We start from the raw sequence: 19,482 nt of genomic DNA on the forward strand, positions 1-19,482 counted from the left end.
ATAAGGTGAAATGGATGAGGAAAAATACCTGAAACCAGCAGGGTTCTGTCGTTGTACCTGCTGTTTTTCAGCCCTTTACGTCGGCATATGGTGACCGCACGCATCCTGGCTGTTTATGTCTTGTTCGACTACAAAATGGATGCGCTGGTTTAAAATCGGTCGAAAACCGGGGCGTGTTATTCTGATAACAACAACTTTAGGATATAAGGGGTGCCGAAGGAAAATCACAATGCTGACAGATAGACAAGCAAGGTGACGACAACAAGAGAGAAATGACGGAAGCGACGCTCTACAAGCTGGTCGACATTTTTCAGCTGACTCTGGAATTCGGCCTGTTCTGATAAAATTGTCCGTGAAGGGCTCTATGTCCGTGGCTCTGAAGTGCTAATGCCATTTAACGAACTCTTGATAGGGAAGCATTAAGATCCCCTAATGATGCTCCGCTTGAACACAAAAAAGGAGGCGAGTACGCGGTTCTGCAGGACCTCAATAACCAATTTGAACCCACCCTCAAAAACTCTAAGTAGGGGGTGGAGGCAGTAAAGACAACAGTACTAGAGTATGCCGTTGGAAGTGGAAGAATTTTGTACCTTTCGCTCAGTCTTTTGCCTGGTGTATAGCTGGCTCCTCCAAATCAAGAAACGATTTCTTGATCTGGTTTGGCCCATGGTTCATGAGCACCGGTTGACATGTTGGGTGGAACATTTGCTGGAAAAAAATTTGCTCTCCATTTCGCCCTTCAGAAATCCAGCCCGGCCGCGCGGCGACCATCTGTTGGCATGCGACCTCCTTCGGATGTGATGGCGACTTCGGTGGTCCGCGTAATAACCCCCATAGTTGGTCTCACCATTTGCTTTCGGCTCGATTGACTATCCGTAGACGTCCGTCTGTCATTGTTCGACTCTGCTCCTTGAACAGAATATGTATCATGAGGCGAATCGTTGACCTTGTGTTCATTACTCCAACCAGACGGTGTGTCGCCCACAACGATTGTTGTTCCATCTTTTGTCAAGGAAGCCATATGCACGGCGTTGTGATTGCTGAGCTTGTTGAAGCCACTACCGTCTTTCGTATAACCTTTACGTAAGGGGCCAGAGTCATAGGCTTGACGACGACGACTTGAACCGTCTTGCAAGAGGCGAGGTAAGAAGCGTTTGACCAGCAGTTTGAAGGAAGGAACCGAGGCAGCCCAAATGCCAATATTGATTTCGATGACGGACCAGTAAAATGGAGGGCTAATCACGTAGGTGGCGTCTGTGGAGGTGAGCATGGCCGGGATGAACGTAATACGGATGATGGAGGAGACACACGCACTGAGCGACTTGTCAGCCAGAAAATGATATAGCAACGTCGTGAATTGAAAGCAGCTTACAAGAGACCCAGGCAAAGCATTACACCAACGGCAATCTTCTGCTTTCTGGGGAGCTGCAAGTGCCAGACCAATCTCATGGGCAACAAATATGTCAGAAGATCTGTGCCGATATTTGTTCCTGCATTGGCGAGGTAAAATGCATTGATGTTGACACATTTTGCGTTTTGGACGTTGGTATCCCAAGCTGCGCGAATTGGACGGCATTGAAAGATGCAGACAAGAACATTTGCAGATGCTGAGCAGGCGACAATGGTCGCGACAACAAATGATAATCTGCGCAACTGTTTGTCACCTAATCGAGCATACAACGCCAGAAACGAGCATTTGATGAATCCCAGACTGGCATTGTAGAAAACGGATGAGGCGTAGACCTCCTGAAGTCTGGAGTTAGATTCAATCATGACAAGGCTGGGAGGGCTTGAGGACTGACCTTCATATAGACTGAGAAATTCTCGGGACCCCTGGCCATGACAACTTCGATATGATGGCCCATGCCGTGACTCACGCCTATTTCTCATTATTTCCATGTCCTCCGTGGCAATGTTGGAGGCCCTACAGAGAATATTCATGACCATGAAGGCCCATGTCAGGAGCTATGTGTTTTCATCAGCCTGTCAGCTTATCGTTCAAAAGTATAAGACGTACAGCCGCGCAAACAATCAGATCTAGTTGCACATTAGCAGAGCGTCCCTTTCGCAGGTACTGGGTTGCTTACAATCATCAAGTCCAACATGACGGTGGATGAGAACTTTGGTGAGCAAACGAAGGGATATCACCACCAAGGTTATGGCTCCAAAAGAAATGGCAATAGCCAGCACGACCGGCCCCTGAGAGCCTGAGCGCGGAGGTGTTTCAGCCATGTTGAATAGAAATATATAAGAATTGAGTATGCCCTGGAGTTAGTGTTTTGGTACTCAGGTTGTGATGGTTATATAGACTGCCTATATGCTCCAAGAGGAGCCAGTGCCCATCCTAGCATGGCCATCACGAGCGCAACAGCCCCCGCACCGACGTTGTGACCGTCGCGATTCTCTCTCTATTTCTTGTTGGTGCAACACTTACTACCAGGGATGTCCAGTAAGGTGGATATAGGGTTATATCTTGCTCCTGCAGATCAGATGCCTCGCCCAATTCTCGAGTACCAACTTCTCCCCGCCACCGGTCAAGATGCTTACCATCATACAGGGGTAAAAATGGCGTGCTGAAACTTACTGGATCCGGCTGTCAAACTGTCTTCCGGCACCCAATGGAGAAGTCAATACGATCTACGGTGAGTGGAACATCCTGGTGTCCCCGATGCTTGTCGTTAGCCATTGAGCGGCTAGTGCACACTTTACACGGTTTTATTCGCTGTACCGTGGTACAGTATGCAAGGTCTCGGATGGAGTCCATGCCACTGTCCGACGGTTATCCGGCGCCAGCCTCGTACGACAACAACCGGATAACGGTCGATCTCTTCGCGTGGAACAGGTTCCGGCCCCTGGTTCGGCCTGAGGAGGAAAAATGCCCGAGCAGCAGGAACAGGTTAACGGCGATAATAATGTGAGGTGGGGATTTCTCCACAAACCTCATACTGGAGTGCTAGTATGGTACGCCCATGCAATCCTGTCTAGCGGCATCCGCCACAAGGGATACAACTGGCCAGGCGAATGATTGCTGCTTCTAGTACGCACCAGCCAATATTCTGGGAGTTTCAAAATAGCAGGGCACCCATGCAATAACCTCAGTACGGACCCGGGACAAGAGGAAGAAGCCCCGATTGCACATGCAAATGAAAACAAAGTTGGGCTCCCTGAACTCTTGCTCCGTTTCCTTCCGTAGAGATTGAGTGCCTGACCCTCCTCAATGCCTCATTTGCAAAGCAGATGTTCTAGCACTTGAACTGCCAACAAAGGCCGAAGGATCTACTCATTCCAGACAAGCAGTCGACAGCGGATGATTAACAATGACCCTCTTCGAAAGGACCTATTTCGACAAGCGGTCTTTAAACATGAGTGATTGTCTCGGTGGGCCTCGTCACGCTCGCGAGACTGTCACATGCCTTAATGCTTGTTCACACGAGCCAGTATGTCAATCCAAGATTGCTTCAACGTTAGACGGAACCACTCTGAGACATCATGCATCTCCTCTTCCTTGCATCAGGACAAGGACACGTTGGACGCGAGTCTTGAGGAAACTCTCGAAAGTTGTTCAAATTTTTTCCTGCTCAATTGCACTTTTGACCAACCGGAAATGGTAAACTGTATTTCGTGAAGGAAGTACCCACTGGCGGTCCTGCCAACACAGTGTCCATCAAGCCTCCATCGTGGGCAGTTTGACACCTAAGTCTTACGTATTCTTAGTAGGTATCCTCTTCAGAGTCATGAGAATGAGGCTGGACAGGGGAGATCGTCTTTTGTCGCCGAGGTGGTGTACCTACAGAGTAATCCTTAATTCGACAAGGTGCGTCGATTCTGTCCGCGGAAACACCGCTTACCCTCAGCGACGGTTCGATCAATGAATGCATTGACAAGGAAACATGAATAGGTCATGCCGTCGGCTTTCGGAATATGGGCTCTCTCCGTACCGAAAAGAAATATTGCTTTTGATGCAGGCACTGATAGTCAAAAATCTTTCGCAATCAGCACAAGGTCTTTCCCCCACGTTCCGGAGTTGGAGTTCAATGGCTAGCTCTCTACATTGCTGATGGGAGAGAATTACCAGGCAGTTTTGGACAGACTTCAGACTTACCCAGGAGCTACAGCATGCTCTATCAACGAGATAATGTTGGTCACGGAATATCTCAATGGACGACAACCACAACCATGGTATGCCACTGACTCAATCTATTGCAGTCTCTAAGAAGAGCCTGGCTCACGCTACGGGTGCACGCTCTGTGAGCTTCAACCATATATCTGTCCAGTAAGCTACTCCTCCTTTGACCACAAATTTTCCCATGTTCTCCTGGTCGACTATCTCTGGTCGAAAAGTCCGGAAGAACTGGAAGGCTCCATTAGCCGGGCCCGGAGCTAGACAGAGGTCACTTACCTGCAATGGTGTTTTGTACAACTCCATCAGAGCGATGTCTCGCCCCAGGCAGACTCTCGCGCCATAACCAAAAACCATGGAGTATTTGTCTAACATCTTGGCACGCTCTTGGTCCTCAAGCCATCTCTCGGGCCTGAACTTCGCCGCATCAGCCCCCAAGATATTAGTATCACGACCCACAACGTATGGATTGCATGTAACCTCTGTGCCCTCCGGTGCGTACTTGTCGTACAGCCAAATACCGTCTTTGCCTGCAATGCGTGGGAAGATGTTGGGCGCCGAAGGCCAGAGTCGCATTGTTTCTTTGACGCAGGCAACGTAATAAGGGCAGTATTTTATGACCTCCTCGTATTGTGGCATTGCCGACAATTTTCCAGCCCGAGTAGCATCGTCAATTTCCGCCATAAGCTTAGAATAGATCGCAGGATCCGACATGACCATGCACATAAGCCCTTGAAATGCAGTACCCGTGGTGTCGGCACCGGCGAGAAGGACCAAGAGGACTTCTGCTTTAATCCAATCCATGTCCATGGGATTGCCATTCTCATCACGCGCATCCAAGAACCTGATTCATCATGAGCAGGACCCTTGCGCCGGGGATTTTGGCTTACGTCTGTAAAAGATCGATTCGTCCTCCAGTAGTGCCGGCAGCAATGTCTTTCTGTCTTTGGGCGATTAAGCCGTCCCGAAAACGCATCAGCACACCTATACCGGTCTGATCTTCTGGTTTGGCCACGAGATACTTTTCACCGATCCAGGTCGTTTTGATCCAGGTCGTGAAAGGGTGTAGTCTTGCCATCAAGCCGAAAGCGGGTAAGCCATCATGGAACCCTTGAATGAGGCCGGCGACGTCGGTCTCTTGCTCAACAAAGCCAAATGGTGCGCCGAAACCAATCTCCGAGATTATATCATATGCCACATATCTGTACCGTGTCAGTAGGGAAACAGCCTCAAATATGGAGAATAGAGAAAAAAGGAGGGAGAAAACAACCATACCATAAAACACAGGTTTACTTACACAGCCCAAGGTGCAAAGTCAAACTTCTCGCCCTGTCGGACAAATCTATCCTTGAGTTTTGCAACCCAATCATTGATCCTGGCGTCGATCAAAGGTTCCATTCTCTTGACATTGGAAAAGCTATACTGCAAGAACATCATCAGTGCTGGTGAAAGCTTAGAGTCTCGCGGAGGCGGCATACTGGACCTGCAATGACCTTCCGAAAGCTTGCATGCTGTGTATGGTCTTGCATATTGAAGACGCTTTCCGTCTTTCCAAAGCTACCGGTGATATAATGGTTAGATTTGTCGGCGTAGCGATTATAGATTATCGGTAGCTTTGTGACATCATTGACCACGAGCAAAGTTGGAGTAATCCTCACAACTGGGCCTAGAAGACGCACCATGTATTAGCATCTCCTCCGTGGCCCTCGATTCGCAGGGATTGACGACTTACCATACTTGCGGTGCAAGTCGAGCATATGCAGGTGCTCAGTCCCTTTCAGATTGTAGAAAGTGATATATAGCCGGGTCACGGATGCCCAGAAAGGCCCTGGAAATATCTTGAGGGGATGGAAAAGTCGGTAGTAGATAATTTGATATAAGAACTTCAGAGCGAAATACAAGCAGAACGCCAGACCAATTCGACTGATCATGGCGACAGACAGAACCTCAGAGATAATAGTCACCGCGGCCACCATTGTCACGACTGGTTGAACCGATCGCAATCCTCATGTGAAGAGCGTATTTTTGATTCCGAACAGTCAAATAAATAGCAGACATCCTCTTATGAAGCTATCCTCGGAGCAGCACCATTCCAAGTAAGTGGGTTCCATGTGTTGGGATGGAACCGTTGGGCTTTTTTCGGGTGGAGTGAGGAGGCTTGCGTTGCCTCGTGTGATCCATATCAAGTTTCACAGGTGAGAGATGATCGACTTGCCCCATGCCGTGTACAGGCTAATGTTCCGTTCAAAGACCCCAGGGTGCTGAGCAAGCAGATTTCTTACGAGCGTAAGTAGCGTACGTTTTGTTTATTAACTCGCTTTAGCGAGACAGCCGGAAACTACTCATAAGGGACAAGTCCCCGAGTGGCCCCAAACGGACGGCCTGTCGTGTTAGAATCGGGCTCCACCAGCCGCCAGGGCTCAGATAATTGGGCAATCTCGCCACAAGCCGTTCCACACCCCTACACGCATAGCATGCGAATGGTTTCGACGGCGCAGGCCTCTGCCCTGGACGGGGAAGCACACGCTGTCCGCTTGATGGCCCTGGTAAAGTCCAAACCTTTGCTCATTCAACAAGCTAGGGCTCCTTCTTCAACTAGTTGCCGTACAATCCAACGGTCTTGGGGACCACCCAAACGGCCAAAGCCAAATTTGCCTCTAAGAACAACAGAACAGTGGGAATGATCCAGAAACGGATAGGTGTGAGCTGAAGATGCCGAGACTATATCAACATTCTTTTCTGAACAGAATCCTTTGTCTTTGTTTCACCGAACAACTTTAACTTACTCTAATCTTTCATAGAACTTGGGGCATCTATGGCACTCGAAGGTCGCAAACTCTATCGCGACGCCCTCGTGGCAGGAAGCCTAGGCTTCATCACCTTTGGGTGGGATGCTGGTGTATTGGGAGGAGTTCTCCAGACCCCCGAGTTTCAAGCCGCGATCGGAGTATGTATCGAAAGGCCTGAGATTTCTTCACAGCCTAATAAAATGGACAGAATCCGACAGACACCTATCAAATCTCCATGGTCACGTCGACTTTCTTGCTGGCATCTTGGCTGGGATGTATGGTCATAACATTTTTGGGTAGCAGGCTCGGACGCAAGACGTGGATTTTGGTGGGCAATTTCGTGGAGATGATTGGCACCATCATATGTGCGTCATCGTACTCGTACGGACAAATGAGTAAGTATAAGGTCCTGGAATTTTTGGAGAGCATTAAGCAAATTCGTCCACAGTTTCTGGCAGAGTGTTTATTGTACGCTTTTCGGGTTCTTGATTGACGTCCAGCAGCTGATGCAATGAATAGGGAATCGGTAATGGATTTTTGACGTCAATGATCCCTGTCTACGTCGCCGAGATGGCGACTCAGAAAGAGCTCCGCGGCCGAGGCGTTAATGGTATGATTGCAGCCGCATCTCTCGGAACCGCGCTTGCATATTGGGTGTAAGTATATTCTTCCCAACTTCCGTTTAAATCTAAGGTCTGACCTCGGCCACAGCGATTTCGGAATGGTCTTTCTTAAAGACAATTCAGTCATCTGGAGATTCCCAGTAGCGCTTCAAGCGCTTTTCGCCATCCTTACCATAGTGGCTTTCGGGAAACTGCCGGAGACACCCCGCTACTTTTACATGAAGGGTCAAGATACAAAAGCTGATGCTATTCTTGAGCAAGTCTATGGAGCCCCGCTTGATCAGCCCCAAGTTCAACATGCTAGAGCTGAGATTTTGGCCGCTCTTGAACTCGAGCGTGCCGAGCAAGCAGCCCTCAAAATTACCGACTTCTTCCGGGACACTTCGAGCATGCAATCCGCTCGCAGGATCCGTACAGGTGTGATCTTGGTCGGTATCGCGTACTTGATGGGTATCAACGTCATCTTCTACTACACAACGACGATCTTCCAGATATACATCGGCCTTGAGCCTCTGACCGCCTCTGGACTCGCTGGCGCTTCGACTACGCTCCTCGCCATCACAAATTACATGGGAGTCTACTGGCTCGAAAAATTTGGCAGACGAACTTGGCTCCTCGCAGGGGCAAGTCTCCAGACGGTGTTTATGGCTATCTTCACTGGGCTATTGTCATCTCCTGGGCCTAAAACTGGAGCTGCCGCAGCCGCGATGCTTTTCGCCTGGATTGCGGTCTTTGGTCCTACATGGGGTCCAGTAACTGTAAGCTGGCCCTTTGATCCAATAGGCTCTGTTAGCTGAGAATGTCTACTCACCATACGCACCCCAACAGTATGTGTACGCTTCCGAGATTAACCCTCTCAGATATCGCCATATTGGATTCGCTCTCAGCGTGTGCGCTCAATGGCTTATGTCGTTCGTCACCGTCTTCGCGGGACCAATCGCCATCGCCGACCCCAATGTCGGATGGAAGACGTGGATCTGGTTTTTGGTGTTCAACTTCATTGCTATTCCATTTGGTAAGCCCTGGACCGTTCCAGAACCCTTTTGTCGTTTCCACAGCACCCAGCTAACCAGGAGATACAGTTTATTTCTCCTGCCCTGAAACCCGCGGTTATACCATGGAAGAGATCGATCTGATCTTCATGTTGGACAAGGTTAAGGACACATCGGCCGCAAAGACTCTGCAACGAGAGGGCGCTGAAGAGTCTGCCAGCTCCGCCGCGAGTATCAATGAACAACGAATCTCCGCCGAAAAGAGCGCCGCATGAAAAAGTTCTCAGGAAGCGCCGGGGCTGGTTTCTGTGAGTCCGCATCAGTTGGTGAAGTTGAAAGCTCTGTGCCTGAGACTTTTATCAAGTGGCTGCTCAGCCATAGGCTCTCCTCGCCCTGCGCAGGTTAAAGCGGCGACATCACGTGGTTTCAGACCGCTCAAAGAGCGGAATTGGATCGCCTAGAAAATATGGTTGTGAAGGAGATGTTGAAAGAGGACAAGGAATATCAGCTTTTGGCAGGGACGAACTTGGATCAAGTCACCAGATCTCCTGATACTATGGTACATAGTAAAGCGTCGACAGAAATGGAAGACAAAGTCTGAGGCGGATATCGGAGCGGATCTCGTACCCGGGGCTTCTAGCGACCAAGACGCTGAGCTATTGGGGGAGTCGTAGGCCAAACTACGCTGATAGAAGCCATCTCGCAGTAGTCACGCTTGCGCAACCAACAGGGAGGGCATCTTACAATGACTTGTTCAACAAGTCTCGACCCGAAGAAGTTCGATTACATATGTCAAATTTTGTACGACGCGCCGTTGCTCCCTCAAGTTGGACCGTTCTTCCCCGTCATTCCACTATGTTCTTTCATCCTGATGGTGTTATTACCTAAGTCGGTTGCGATTGCATCGATGGCAGGACAACGCGGGGCAATTCTTACATTCAAAATTGTATTCCGCCAGATAATGGTAGCAGACTTCACATTGACTGTCGGGCTGCCCACGATATTTCCATTGCGAACGTCGCCCATGCTCGCATCCCACATCTTCATAATGGATTAATTCATCCACACCCGGGCAAAGACATCGGCTCTGTTCTCTTCTGCCGCTCTCGCCACCATGGCGTCGTACATCACTTGGTCCGCAATATTGTGTAAACGCGTAGGGATGTGATAGTATACGCGTGTAAAAAGGTGTTCTGTAGCATAGTACGGATTGCCGAATTAGGCCTAGACTTTTCTTCATGAGGTTAGAACATTGGAGCTCCGGGAGCCTGCGGCCAATCAATCCACTCTAGCCATTTTAAGATCCCACTCCAGTCCAATTAACAACGCCCTCCAATCCCATAATATCACTGATACTGGCAAATGCTGGAAGTCAAACCTGAGGTCGTGACAGGACTTGGTGTTGACGAACATGCAGCTCTCAATGCTATGGGCGTACTTGGCTGGCAAGGTCATCTTCCTCATTGACAAAGCGACCAACGAAGAGATAGACGAGCCAAAGAACAAAGTCGTCGACATCGCCGCGGAATTCTTGGAGAGTAATACTGCCATCGGCGCCGGTGGTCAATGGGAGTGCGGCACCCGAGGAGATGGATGTCCGTGACGGCCACGACGTAAAGGAAAGTGCCCAGACGATCGCAGTAAGTATAGATGCGCTACAGTTATACATTACTATTCCATGGAGGAGATGCGGCATTGATCAAGAAGTCTACTCATAAAGTAGTCGATTATGCCGCCATTGTCCTGCTTTTCTCGCTCTTTGTCGTCCTCTTCGGCCACCGTCACCACATCCTCATTGCCCGTGGGAGGTGGTCGGGGAGCTTCATCTCCAGGGACTGTTGTGGACGACTGCTTTTCAGCATTGCCTTGGGGCTCTGGATTGGAAAGCGCTGGCTTCTGGTCGATGTCGGTGGACGCCATGGGCGACGCTGGTCAAGCGTATCGGGAGAAAGACTGACGTGCACAAAGGAAATGGCCAATGGATGGTGGACAGAAAGGACGTCGGAAGAACTGCCTCGACCGTACAAGAAAATGCGGGCAGGTACGTTCCCATGGAGCCCGCGTCCATCAACTTCTTGATTCGTCATACACTTAGCTAATAGTAGAAAGGTTCCGTCGGGCGGCAGGGGTGCACTAGTCGTGCTGTGATTTTCAGTGACGCCAGGGCTTTGTAAAGACCCTAGGAAAGGATCTACGCATCGTACACGCTTCGAGAACTATATAGTTTGACGTCCCCCGGACATCTTCGAAATAAGACAAAAGTCCTCCGTAAGATCAACCCTGTGTCTTAGCTCTGAGCGGAGTATGCATATGCCAAGGACTTGGCGTGTCGCAACTGGTAAGTTGCAGTGCGGATCAGATAAACTACAGATCTTATCTCTTCCGCACATCGTTCAGGATCCATCTCCATGGCGGTCCACTGCCGGGCAGTGTGTCTGTGGGAGAATCTGCTCGACGGAGGCATCCGCAGTAACTCCAACTACTAAGAATCCATGCTCTTGACGTCTTTGGTAGTTGTCTTCGAGGCCGGAGTAATAGCTTGTCTTCGGTTGGGAACCGTTTCGTTCTTACGATTTGCGTCTTGATACCGCCTGTAACAATGGTGATGACTTTGATCCCGAGCAGCACCACCTCAATGCGTAAGGTGTTGGATGGAAATCTCTTGAGTGACCTCGAGAGATATGGTCTCGGTATCTTAAAAGGCTTTAAGAGCTTCGGCGGTACGGGCGATCACAAAGACATGCCATCCACGTTTATGAAGCGCGACGGCCAAAAAGGTGAAGATAGGCCCCCTTACCCTGTGATGAGACGGATTTGAGTCACACCGTTGTGGATGCCATCTTGGTTCGGATTGCAGCAAGTGTTTCACAGGAGCTCCGCCAATTGTAAAGCGTTGTCCTCGGTATTCCAATAGTCAGAGATATCGAACTATTTCTGTTGAAGTTCCCTTGCTCCGTTGAGCCATCGTCATTGCCAAAAGACGTCGTCATCATGACATAACCGAGTCATAAATACTCCGCTGGGTCTAAATCTGGGACGTACTCATTGTGGTCTGGGCCCATCTTATGTGTGAAACCTGTGAGTAGCTTATTGCCCTAGTTAGAGGGACCACCTTCTCTGAAAGTAGTCAGCAATACTAGAGTAGATAGTCAAGAATTAGCCACAGTAGTGGTAGGCTGAACATTCAGCAAAGGGAGTGGCCCGGGTAAATGAATACACCCCCCCCCCTTTCACACACACTCTCTCTCTGCGGCGATGTTTGGCCGCCACTTGTTGCGCTCACTCTTCCCTTGAGGCTCCGTCAACCTGTAGTATCGGCGGTAAAGAGAGCATGTCCTCAATCAGTAATTGAAGAGATGCTGCGCTTCGTGGCCAGCTTCAAATTGGAAGCCACGCTTTCTCCACCCATAGGAGTCCATTCTTCAGCCATTCTGTGGTATTTGCGTGCTTATATTTGTGAAAGCCGTGTTCTCCATCTGGAAGATCCAGCCTTAATTCTGAGTCCGGCCACAACTCTCGCGCTTGCCTGACAAATTCGACGCTCCCTGCGGCTGGAATTCCCGTGTCTTGCTTTCCATGGTATATCCACAGTCTTGCTTTTGGCAAAGCAGAATATAGTCCCAGATTGACTCTGTCCACCGGATAGAGTATGTCTTCCGCTCCCAGGAATTCGCAAAATCGTCCATGTTGAATGACTGCCGTTCCTAGATCACCTCTCGCGGGCGGAAGAACACTTGATACTACCGAACTTGCTTTCATGGTCTCGAGGTGATTGTCAATGATCGATTCGGGTAGCATCGGTACACCGGTCATCACCTTTTCAAATTTCTGCGTGTAATATGGAGCTCGAAGATCCAGCATCGGATAGGCGGCGATCGCAGCTCGAAGCCCGGGAAGGCCAGACAGGGCGGCCTGAACCACGAGATAACCTCCCGCTGATTCACCTTCAGCTATGATACGCGTTCCGTCAATCTCGAGTGATGGATATAATGAAGATAGGAATGCCTGAAGCCCGCATTCAGACGCCCGGAGCCAGTCCCAGAAAGATGAAAGGTCGTCCAGGATGTCTAACCCTTTGCATTCGGGCATCAAGCGGTAGTCGGCGGAGATGATAGGGACGGCCTGCTCATAAGCATATTCCAAGAGGTAGGCGGGAAACCATTCGGGATACAGCGACATGCCAGTAAACTGATATGGTCAGTTCTTGTCTTTCTGTACTTGCGAATGACCAAAATGCACGCACCATGCCACCGCCATGAAACCGAACAATGATCGGTACTTTCGTGAGACCTCTCGTTGTGGACAATTCCACCACCAAGTTCCTCGGAATGAAAACATCGGCCACTATTTCATGCTCGCGGACTCGTTTGTAGCTAGTCTGATGTACTTCGAACTGGGAATACTTAGGGTGTTTTATCAGGTCATCCATCGCCTCAGACGCATCGAAAAACTCAATTAGAAGTTAACGCCGGAGGTCTCCAAATAGTTGAACTTCAAAACAAGAGGAATGGAGGGGACATGCGATGCTTCTACTTAAATGTTGAACAGTAGCCAATACCCCGCTATTGGAAAAAGGGTTACGATTCCTATTCAGGATATAGGGGGAGAAAAGGGGTCAACCAAACGTGTATATACTGGCAATCTGGCAGGACCGGTGACCAACCAGAAAGAGTACTCAGTAACAATCAATGAACGCCCACTGGTTTGACAATAAAAGTTTTTGATGCTGATCCACGTGATATTTTCCAAAAACTATGTGATTTTACGGAGGACTCGTCCTATTTCGAAGCGTGTACGAAGTGTACAACGCTTCCGAAGGTCTTTACAAGCCTTGGCGTCGCCACATATCACAACTACTCCAACGGTACGTCTCCGATTAGATCACGCCCCGAACCTATCATCGGTGATGTTATCTTGCGTGAATATTTCTTCTATGCCTTCAGCTTGTTTCAAAATGCGTCAGGTTAACGATCGTCTCAATCTCCCGTGTGAGTACAGGCTGGCACAATGGTGAATCTGGTCTGGGAGGAACTGATCGACGCAACCCGGCCCTTTTTCCTCAGATATCATCTTCACAAGCCGCTTCTACTGCATTTGCACAATCCTTTGCAATAAGAATGAGTTCACCATGTACAGCGCCATTTAGTTTCCAGCTAAGGCTGGAAAGTTAGATGACTAACAATACTTCACAAGTGATCTACGCTTTGCTATCAACTGGTCACAGGATCACAGGCCATAGGCACTGCGGCTGGTTTGGGCTCAATTCACGACCCCGAAGAGGGTAAATGAGGATGTCAGCCTTTGGGCCATGTAAATTCCTCCCACGAAGCCTTAATCATACGGCGATAACACCGTCAAATGACTGATATAACCATCTCCTACCTGAAGGGTGATACGAACAGAGTTCTTGACGCAGAAGATCCTGAGAGGACCAGGGCCATAGCCAAAGGTGTGGCGCAGGAGGAAACTAAAGCGAAGTTGGAAGCGCTATATCTGGGTCACCATTGAGAAAACCTTCCAGGAGCGCTTGTTTCTGTTCAAATTCGATGGCGCCGTCCTCACCATTGCATGCTCGTGTATGGCCTCTTTCCCGTGTCGTCCCTTAAATCGTGCTGACCACTCGGCCCGGCCGCATATTTTATTACATATCGGGACCAGCCCAATATCAATAACCCATTTGTATCCGAGGTGGGAGGCCCGGCACCTTCCCTGTGTGCTAGAAGAGGACGACTCATTCTTCCACAGGAAAGAAGATCTTAGTCTGTACAGGGAACAGCTTAGCATCATGCAGCTTGCTGGACTGTGGGCTACCTAATCGGCGAGATCCCGAGTAACCTGATTCTCACGCGAATTCGACCGTCCATCTGGCTTCCGACATTGAAGGTCATCTGGAGTGTCCTTACCTTCTGCTTAGCCAAATGCCGCTCGGATGGTCAGATTTATGTTGTTCGCTTTCTAATAGGTATGCCTCATCACAGCCGCAGCAGCATTTTGAGCGTGTTCACAGATTTGACATGCCCTGCTGAGAGCGACTTCTACCCTCGGATGAGTTACGTGATTGAATCATGGAACCGTTGTGACGGACTTGGGCCGACGTTCAGGTATATTCCCAGCCTCAGCGGGCATTTGGACTATGATTTCTAGTACCTTGTCGCAGAAGTATAGAGATTGAACGGAAAAGGCGTGCTGGCTGGCTGGTAATGGTAGGCCCTCATCAAGTAGCTTTGGACCTCCACAAGTTAACAACCACCAAGCCGTTCGTGGTGGATGGGATTATCTCTCCGCCGGTGGCACTAGCCGGTTTCTTCTTGGTTCCACATATGCTCGAAAACTCTAGGGCCTGGTATTTGAAGAATGAGGGGCTGTGAGCGTTCCATGACTGTGCCTGCCATCAGGCTGACCTCTATGTCAAGAAAGTTGCCTTTGGCCAAAGACGAAGGGGAGGCGCTATCGGGCACCATATACAAGATCCAAAGTCAAGAAGATCTTCAACAGCTGGCACGTACCTATCCTACCATGCAGGGAAGATGTCGGTGGAGCAATCACACGCGAAGGTGAGTTGCTTGATTCCTCTGTGTAGCCTATATGGATCTCCTCGTGAATATGGTCAAACTAGATGAACTCCAATGCGCTCTCCATCCACCGTGTATGTTTCCTCTTACATAATTTTATGCACGTAACCCCCCGCTACACGAAAAATTTGAATTGCACATGTCGGGCCTTGGCTCTCTGTCATCGGCTAGAATTGGTTCGCATCATGCATTTCCGATATCGCATGATCTCGGGCAAAATGAGTTGACCTTCCAAGCATCATTTCACTTTCGGGGTGGAGACTAACAGAAGAAAGTGCATTGTTGTTCACCTGGGAAGCAGCACCATCGGTTCGATGGGTGGTCCATTGACGATTATCTTATCAGATGAAAATTTTTCGTTGCCCATGATCAAGATCAAGTAAGTACAACATGCTCTCCCGAGCCCAAGCCGGCAAACTCGGCGGGCAGGGATATCTGAGTGGGAATAAAGTTATCTGATTTCCTTTTGAGTTATCTGATCCGGATGGTATCCGCCGCCAAGCATCTCCAGTCCCTGCCAGAGGGAAAAAATTTACCGCTGTTCTTTTGGTATTTTTCATACCGGCTTCTAGATCACGCAATGACCTTGTTGCACAGCTCCGCGATTGGATATCGAGCCCCCAGAAGCTAACCACGCAAGGATTTGCTTTCCCTACGACGACCCATGGATCCATTGAGCCTGGCAATTGGGGCGAGGCACTCAATGCATAGGCTTTTCTCATGGATTGTGGAAGCTCGACCTACCAACACATTGTTCTGTTTAGCAGACTCCTTTCCGAAAGAAGGCACTGACGAGCTCAATAATTGCGATGGACAACAACACGGAATTTGATACCACAGCTTTGGAATTGGTGTGTATTGGCTTTGGGACTACAGCTCTTTCGGTCGCTATTGCACTTCATGAAAGAAAGTCTATCGACAAAACGTGGTTTCTGGAATCCCAACCACAAGCAAGATGGAAGCCGAATGCCAGAATCCCATCCGAACGTCTGAGAACGTCTTTTCTCAACGATCTAGTCACATCAGAAAATCCACGGTCCAAATTTACGTTCTTGAACTACCTTCACTCAACAAACCAACTTATTGCCTATGCCAACAGCTCCCAGCTCTGTCCGTCAAGAGAAATGTTTACTGATTATCTGCGATGGTGCGCAGCCTGTTTCCAAGACCAAGTCAAATTCAACAAGTGTGCGACGGCAGTATTACCTCTGAGACGCAAAGATGGCCCTGTGGAGCTCTGGAAAGTGGTGTATTCCGACTCAGAAACTCGACAGCAAAGCTCTGTGGCAGCAAAACAAGTCGTTATTGCGGTGGGAAATCAACCAAGAATTCCTCATCTACTATCGACCTTTAATATTCGCCCGCGCGTCGTTCATTCGTCAGAGTGTTTGGATGTCATTCCTTCGGTATTATCAGCAACTGGCGGGAAATCTCGGCTTGCTGTCGTTGGAGATGGTCAAAATGCAGCCGACGTGTTTCATTATCTTCAAGGCATAAGAGAGGACCACCAGGTGACTTGGTTTACTCGAGATCCGGTTCTCCAAGGGATGGACGAGACACCGTTGTATGTCATTCCCTTCCCCGGATTTCTTTTTCCTCTGACTTCTTTCGTATAGTGTTGTCGACAGTACCAAGCGACCAATATCAAAGATGGGACAAGTTTTACCCATTGAGCTGAGAAGAAGGACGGACGAAAGTTTTGTTCACGAAACTCGATCTGTCATAAATTGTGAACTTCTGAAGAGCATTTATGAGGTACAATACACCCAGAGTGTGAAGCAAAGGGACTCCAAAAAGTGGAAATGCCAAATTAAGCTCCAAAGTCAACTTCTGAAGGCTGAAGAGACCCCTGATCGACGGATAAAACTGTCATTCCACCCACCTGATCCTGAGGAAGCTATGACCGATGCGAATGTGTTCGACCTGGTAATTGCCGCCACAGGTTACGAAAGGAATGAATACAAAAGACTAATGGCCCCATTGATGGATCTTCTGGACGGTCGCCAGATTACTGTGAATCGTGAATATAACGTGAATTTTCGTGTTGGTTCTTTGGCTCCTGGATGCAGTATCTGGTTGCAGGGATCTTTCGCAGATGGAGAAGATGTAAGCCCCATTCTCTAACTGATTACAACGAAGCTGATTATTTGAATAAGATTGATGACGATCTCTATCCGATGCTTGCGGAAAGAAGCAGAATTGTAGTGGAGTCAATGTTGAAGCAGCGAAGTCAGCAATCTCAAGTGTCAATTTCGGAAGACAGAAGTGCAAGATTGTGATGCTCTGAACCCCATAATCATACGATGTTGGGGGAAACTGTGAGGAAATGTAAACGTGCGGACCTCTTTGAAAAGATGAATACACAATCCTGTAGATCTGCGAATCCAAAATCAAGAGCCTTACAAGCATCACAGTCAATATCTACTACATGTCTATAGTTTTGGTCTCCCTTTAGCAATAATTTCTTCAGCCAATCTTGCAAGCTCAAACTTTCTGACTTTGCCACTCCCTGTCAAAGGAACTGTGCTCGGAATGTCGCCTTCGCCCAGCCAGAAAACAAATGCCGGGGCCTTGTGTCTTCCAAGATGTAATCTCACCCAGTCGCGTACGCCATCATCACTGAGATGAGAATACCTTACCTCTCCAGTAGATGCACGTTGCAAAAATGCTGCCACAACTTCTCCATATCTGCTATGCTTTACGCCTACCACTATGGCACGTTCAATCGCTTCATGCTGGACCAATCTCTCTTCAATTTCGAGAGGGTAAATGTTTTCTCCGCCTGGAGAAAGAAGTCAGATCTAGTAATCAATTCGAAACGGCAACGATGCTCTCACCTCTGATGATTATGTCTTTAAATCTGCCCGTGATTGTGCAGGTTTTGTCCTCGTGGAAAACAGCTTCATCGCCCGTGTGTAGCCATAAAACGCCACTTTCATCACGAATCATCACCTCAGACGTCTTCTCGGGGTTCTTCCAGTATCCTCGCTGTAATTGATACCCGGCGATGCAAAGTTCTCCACGCTCACCCACAGGAACAATTTTCCCATGGCGGTCAACTATCTTTGCATGTGCATGGGGCATGATTTGACCAACCGTGGCCAGTTTTAAATCGATGGGATCATCATGAAAAGCATTGAAGCATGTTGGAGATGCCTCTGTTAGTCCTGGAGTTAAAGCATTAGAATATATTCCGTGACAAAGTGGGAGGCAATCCTTCTTACCGTAGCTACTGGTGAATTCAGTCATACCGAACTCGTTGACCAAGAGTTCCATAAGATGTCGAGGAACTGGAGCTCCTGCAATGATCCCTGTCCTTAAACGATAGCAATCGAAGTCTGCCGGTCGAGGCAAACTGAATATGGAATCGAACATGGCTGGAACTCCGTGAAGTGCCGTACACTGCTCCTGGGAAATTGCATGTAGACATGCTGCAGCGTCAAAAGTCTCAGTGGGATAGACTACTTTTCCACCATGAGTGAGAATTGCCAGAAGTCCAAGTACAAGCCCGAAACAATGGAATAATGGTGGTGGACAACACAAAACATCCTCTTCGGTGAGTGCCATGCGATCACCAATAAATCGGCTGTTGTTGACCAGAGAACTATCCCGTATCAGGTTCCACATTCAGCATTTCAAAAAGCAACAACTCTTGCACTCACTGATGAGTCAACATCGCAGCTTTTGGATTTCCTGTTGTCCCGCTGGTGAATTGAAAGTTACACACGTCATGAGTGCTCAAATTTTGGGAAATCTCGGACAATAGCTCGTCGGGTTCTATGGCTCCCATTTCCGCAAGGTTGGTATACGAGCTGAATTGACCAGGGTAGCCGCGAAGAATGACAATATCGTCAACAATTCCGGGATTTTTCGTCAGGTGGTGAAGAAGTGGCCTGTTGTCATGATGGCTGATTCTAGGTGTCGTGAACAGGATTTTGCATGCTGAAGCCATTAGAAGCGTTCCATCTACCTCGTGTCACGAGGCTTACCAGTGAATTTCAACGCATACAGTGCTTCAGATGTGGTGTAGGTGTTGTTCAAAATGACCAGGATGCATCCGACCCGCATACAAGCGAAGAATACAGAGACGTACTGTTCACAATTTCCGGCCATGATTCCAATTCTGTCACCTGGGCGAACTCCTCGAGCAGCAAGAGCTTTTGCCAACCAGATGCTCTCTTGCTTTAGGTAGTCGTATGTCCATCTTGCTCCTGTCCATGGCACCACCAGACATTCTTTGGAGCCGTACCGTCCGCATTGAAAATCGAGAAGCTCGCCAAGGGTAAAGTTTAGTAATGGGACTTCGGAACTTCCATGGAAAATAGAGAGAGGAGGAGGCGGAAATAGTAACGAGTCGGTGTTCGTTTCCAAAGCCATCGCAACCAA

General features: G+C 48.8%; 7 protein-coding genes across 7 annotated transcripts; 2 read left to right on the forward strand and 5 right to left on the reverse strand.

The window, feature by feature from the left end:
- Positions 1-739: 739 nt before the first annotated feature.
- Z518_03490 (uncharacterized protein) lies at positions 740-2,232 on the reverse strand (the record flags this gene model as incomplete). Its single annotated transcript, XM_013420515.1, has 6 exons — positions 740-1,313; positions 1,373-1,746; positions 1,803-1,879; positions 1,929-1,965; positions 2,018-2,037; positions 2,088-2,232. The coding sequence occupies 6 exons, from the start codon at positions 2,230-2,232 to the stop codon at positions 740-742; spliced, it is 1,227 nt and encodes a 408-aa protein (XP_013275969.1).
- A 1,993-nt stretch (positions 2,233-4,225) lies between these two features.
- Z518_03491 (uncharacterized protein) lies at positions 4,226-6,096 on the reverse strand (the record flags this gene model as incomplete). Its single annotated transcript, XM_013420516.1, has 6 exons — positions 4,226-4,351; positions 4,400-4,964; positions 5,011-5,322; positions 5,418-5,542; positions 5,599-5,786; positions 5,853-6,096. 6 exons carry the CDS (start codon positions 6,094-6,096, stop codon positions 4,226-4,228), a joined length of 1,560 nt encoding a protein of 519 aa, XP_013275970.1.
- An 839-nt stretch (positions 6,097-6,935) lies between these two features.
- Z518_03492 (uncharacterized protein) lies at positions 6,936-8,799 on the forward strand (the record flags this gene model as incomplete). Its single annotated transcript, XM_013420517.1, has 7 exons — positions 6,936-7,067; positions 7,118-7,304; positions 7,358-7,377; positions 7,429-7,565; positions 7,621-8,290; positions 8,361-8,547; positions 8,615-8,799. The coding sequence occupies 7 exons, from the start codon at positions 6,936-6,938 to the stop codon at positions 8,797-8,799; spliced, it is 1,518 nt and encodes a 505-aa protein (XP_013275971.1).
- A 1,151-nt stretch (positions 8,800-9,950) lies between these two features.
- Positions 9,951-10,444, reverse strand: Z518_03493 (uncharacterized protein; the record flags this gene model as incomplete). Its single annotated transcript, XM_013420518.1, has 2 exons — positions 9,951-10,195; positions 10,237-10,444. The coding sequence occupies 2 exons, from the start codon at positions 10,442-10,444 to the stop codon at positions 9,951-9,953; spliced, it is 453 nt and encodes a 150-aa protein (XP_013275972.1).
- A 1,458-nt stretch (positions 10,445-11,902) lies between these two features.
- On the reverse strand, positions 11,903-12,953 carry Z518_03494 (uncharacterized protein; the record flags this gene model as incomplete). The annotated part of the gene is made up of 2 exons (XM_013420519.1): positions 11,903-12,712; positions 12,768-12,953. The coding sequence occupies 2 exons, from the start codon at positions 12,951-12,953 to the stop codon at positions 11,903-11,905; spliced, it is 996 nt and encodes a 331-aa protein (XP_013275973.1).
- Positions 12,954-15,905: 2,952 nt separating this feature from the next.
- Z518_03495 (uncharacterized protein) lies at positions 15,906-17,220 on the forward strand (the record flags this gene model as incomplete). Its single annotated transcript, XM_013420520.1, has 2 exons — positions 15,906-16,660; positions 16,713-17,220. 2 exons carry the CDS (start codon positions 15,906-15,908, stop codon positions 17,218-17,220), a joined length of 1,263 nt encoding a protein of 420 aa, XP_013275974.1.
- A 308-nt stretch (positions 17,221-17,528) lies between these two features.
- Z518_03496 (uncharacterized protein) lies at positions 17,529-19,473 on the reverse strand (the record flags this gene model as incomplete). The annotated part of the gene is made up of 5 exons (XM_013420521.1): positions 17,529-17,878; positions 17,934-18,263; positions 18,321-18,700; positions 18,759-19,038; positions 19,086-19,473. The coding sequence occupies 5 exons, from the start codon at positions 19,471-19,473 to the stop codon at positions 17,529-17,531; spliced, it is 1,728 nt and encodes a 575-aa protein (XP_013275975.1).
- Positions 19,474-19,482: the final 9 nt, after the last annotated feature.

The sequence above is a fragment of the Rhinocladiella mackenziei genome (genome assembly GCF_000835555.1).
Source record: "Rhinocladiella mackenziei CBS 650.93 unplaced genomic scaffold supercont1.2, whole genome shotgun sequence".
Lineage (NCBI taxonomy): Eukaryota > Fungi > Ascomycota > Eurotiomycetes > Chaetothyriales > Herpotrichiellaceae > Rhinocladiella > Rhinocladiella mackenziei.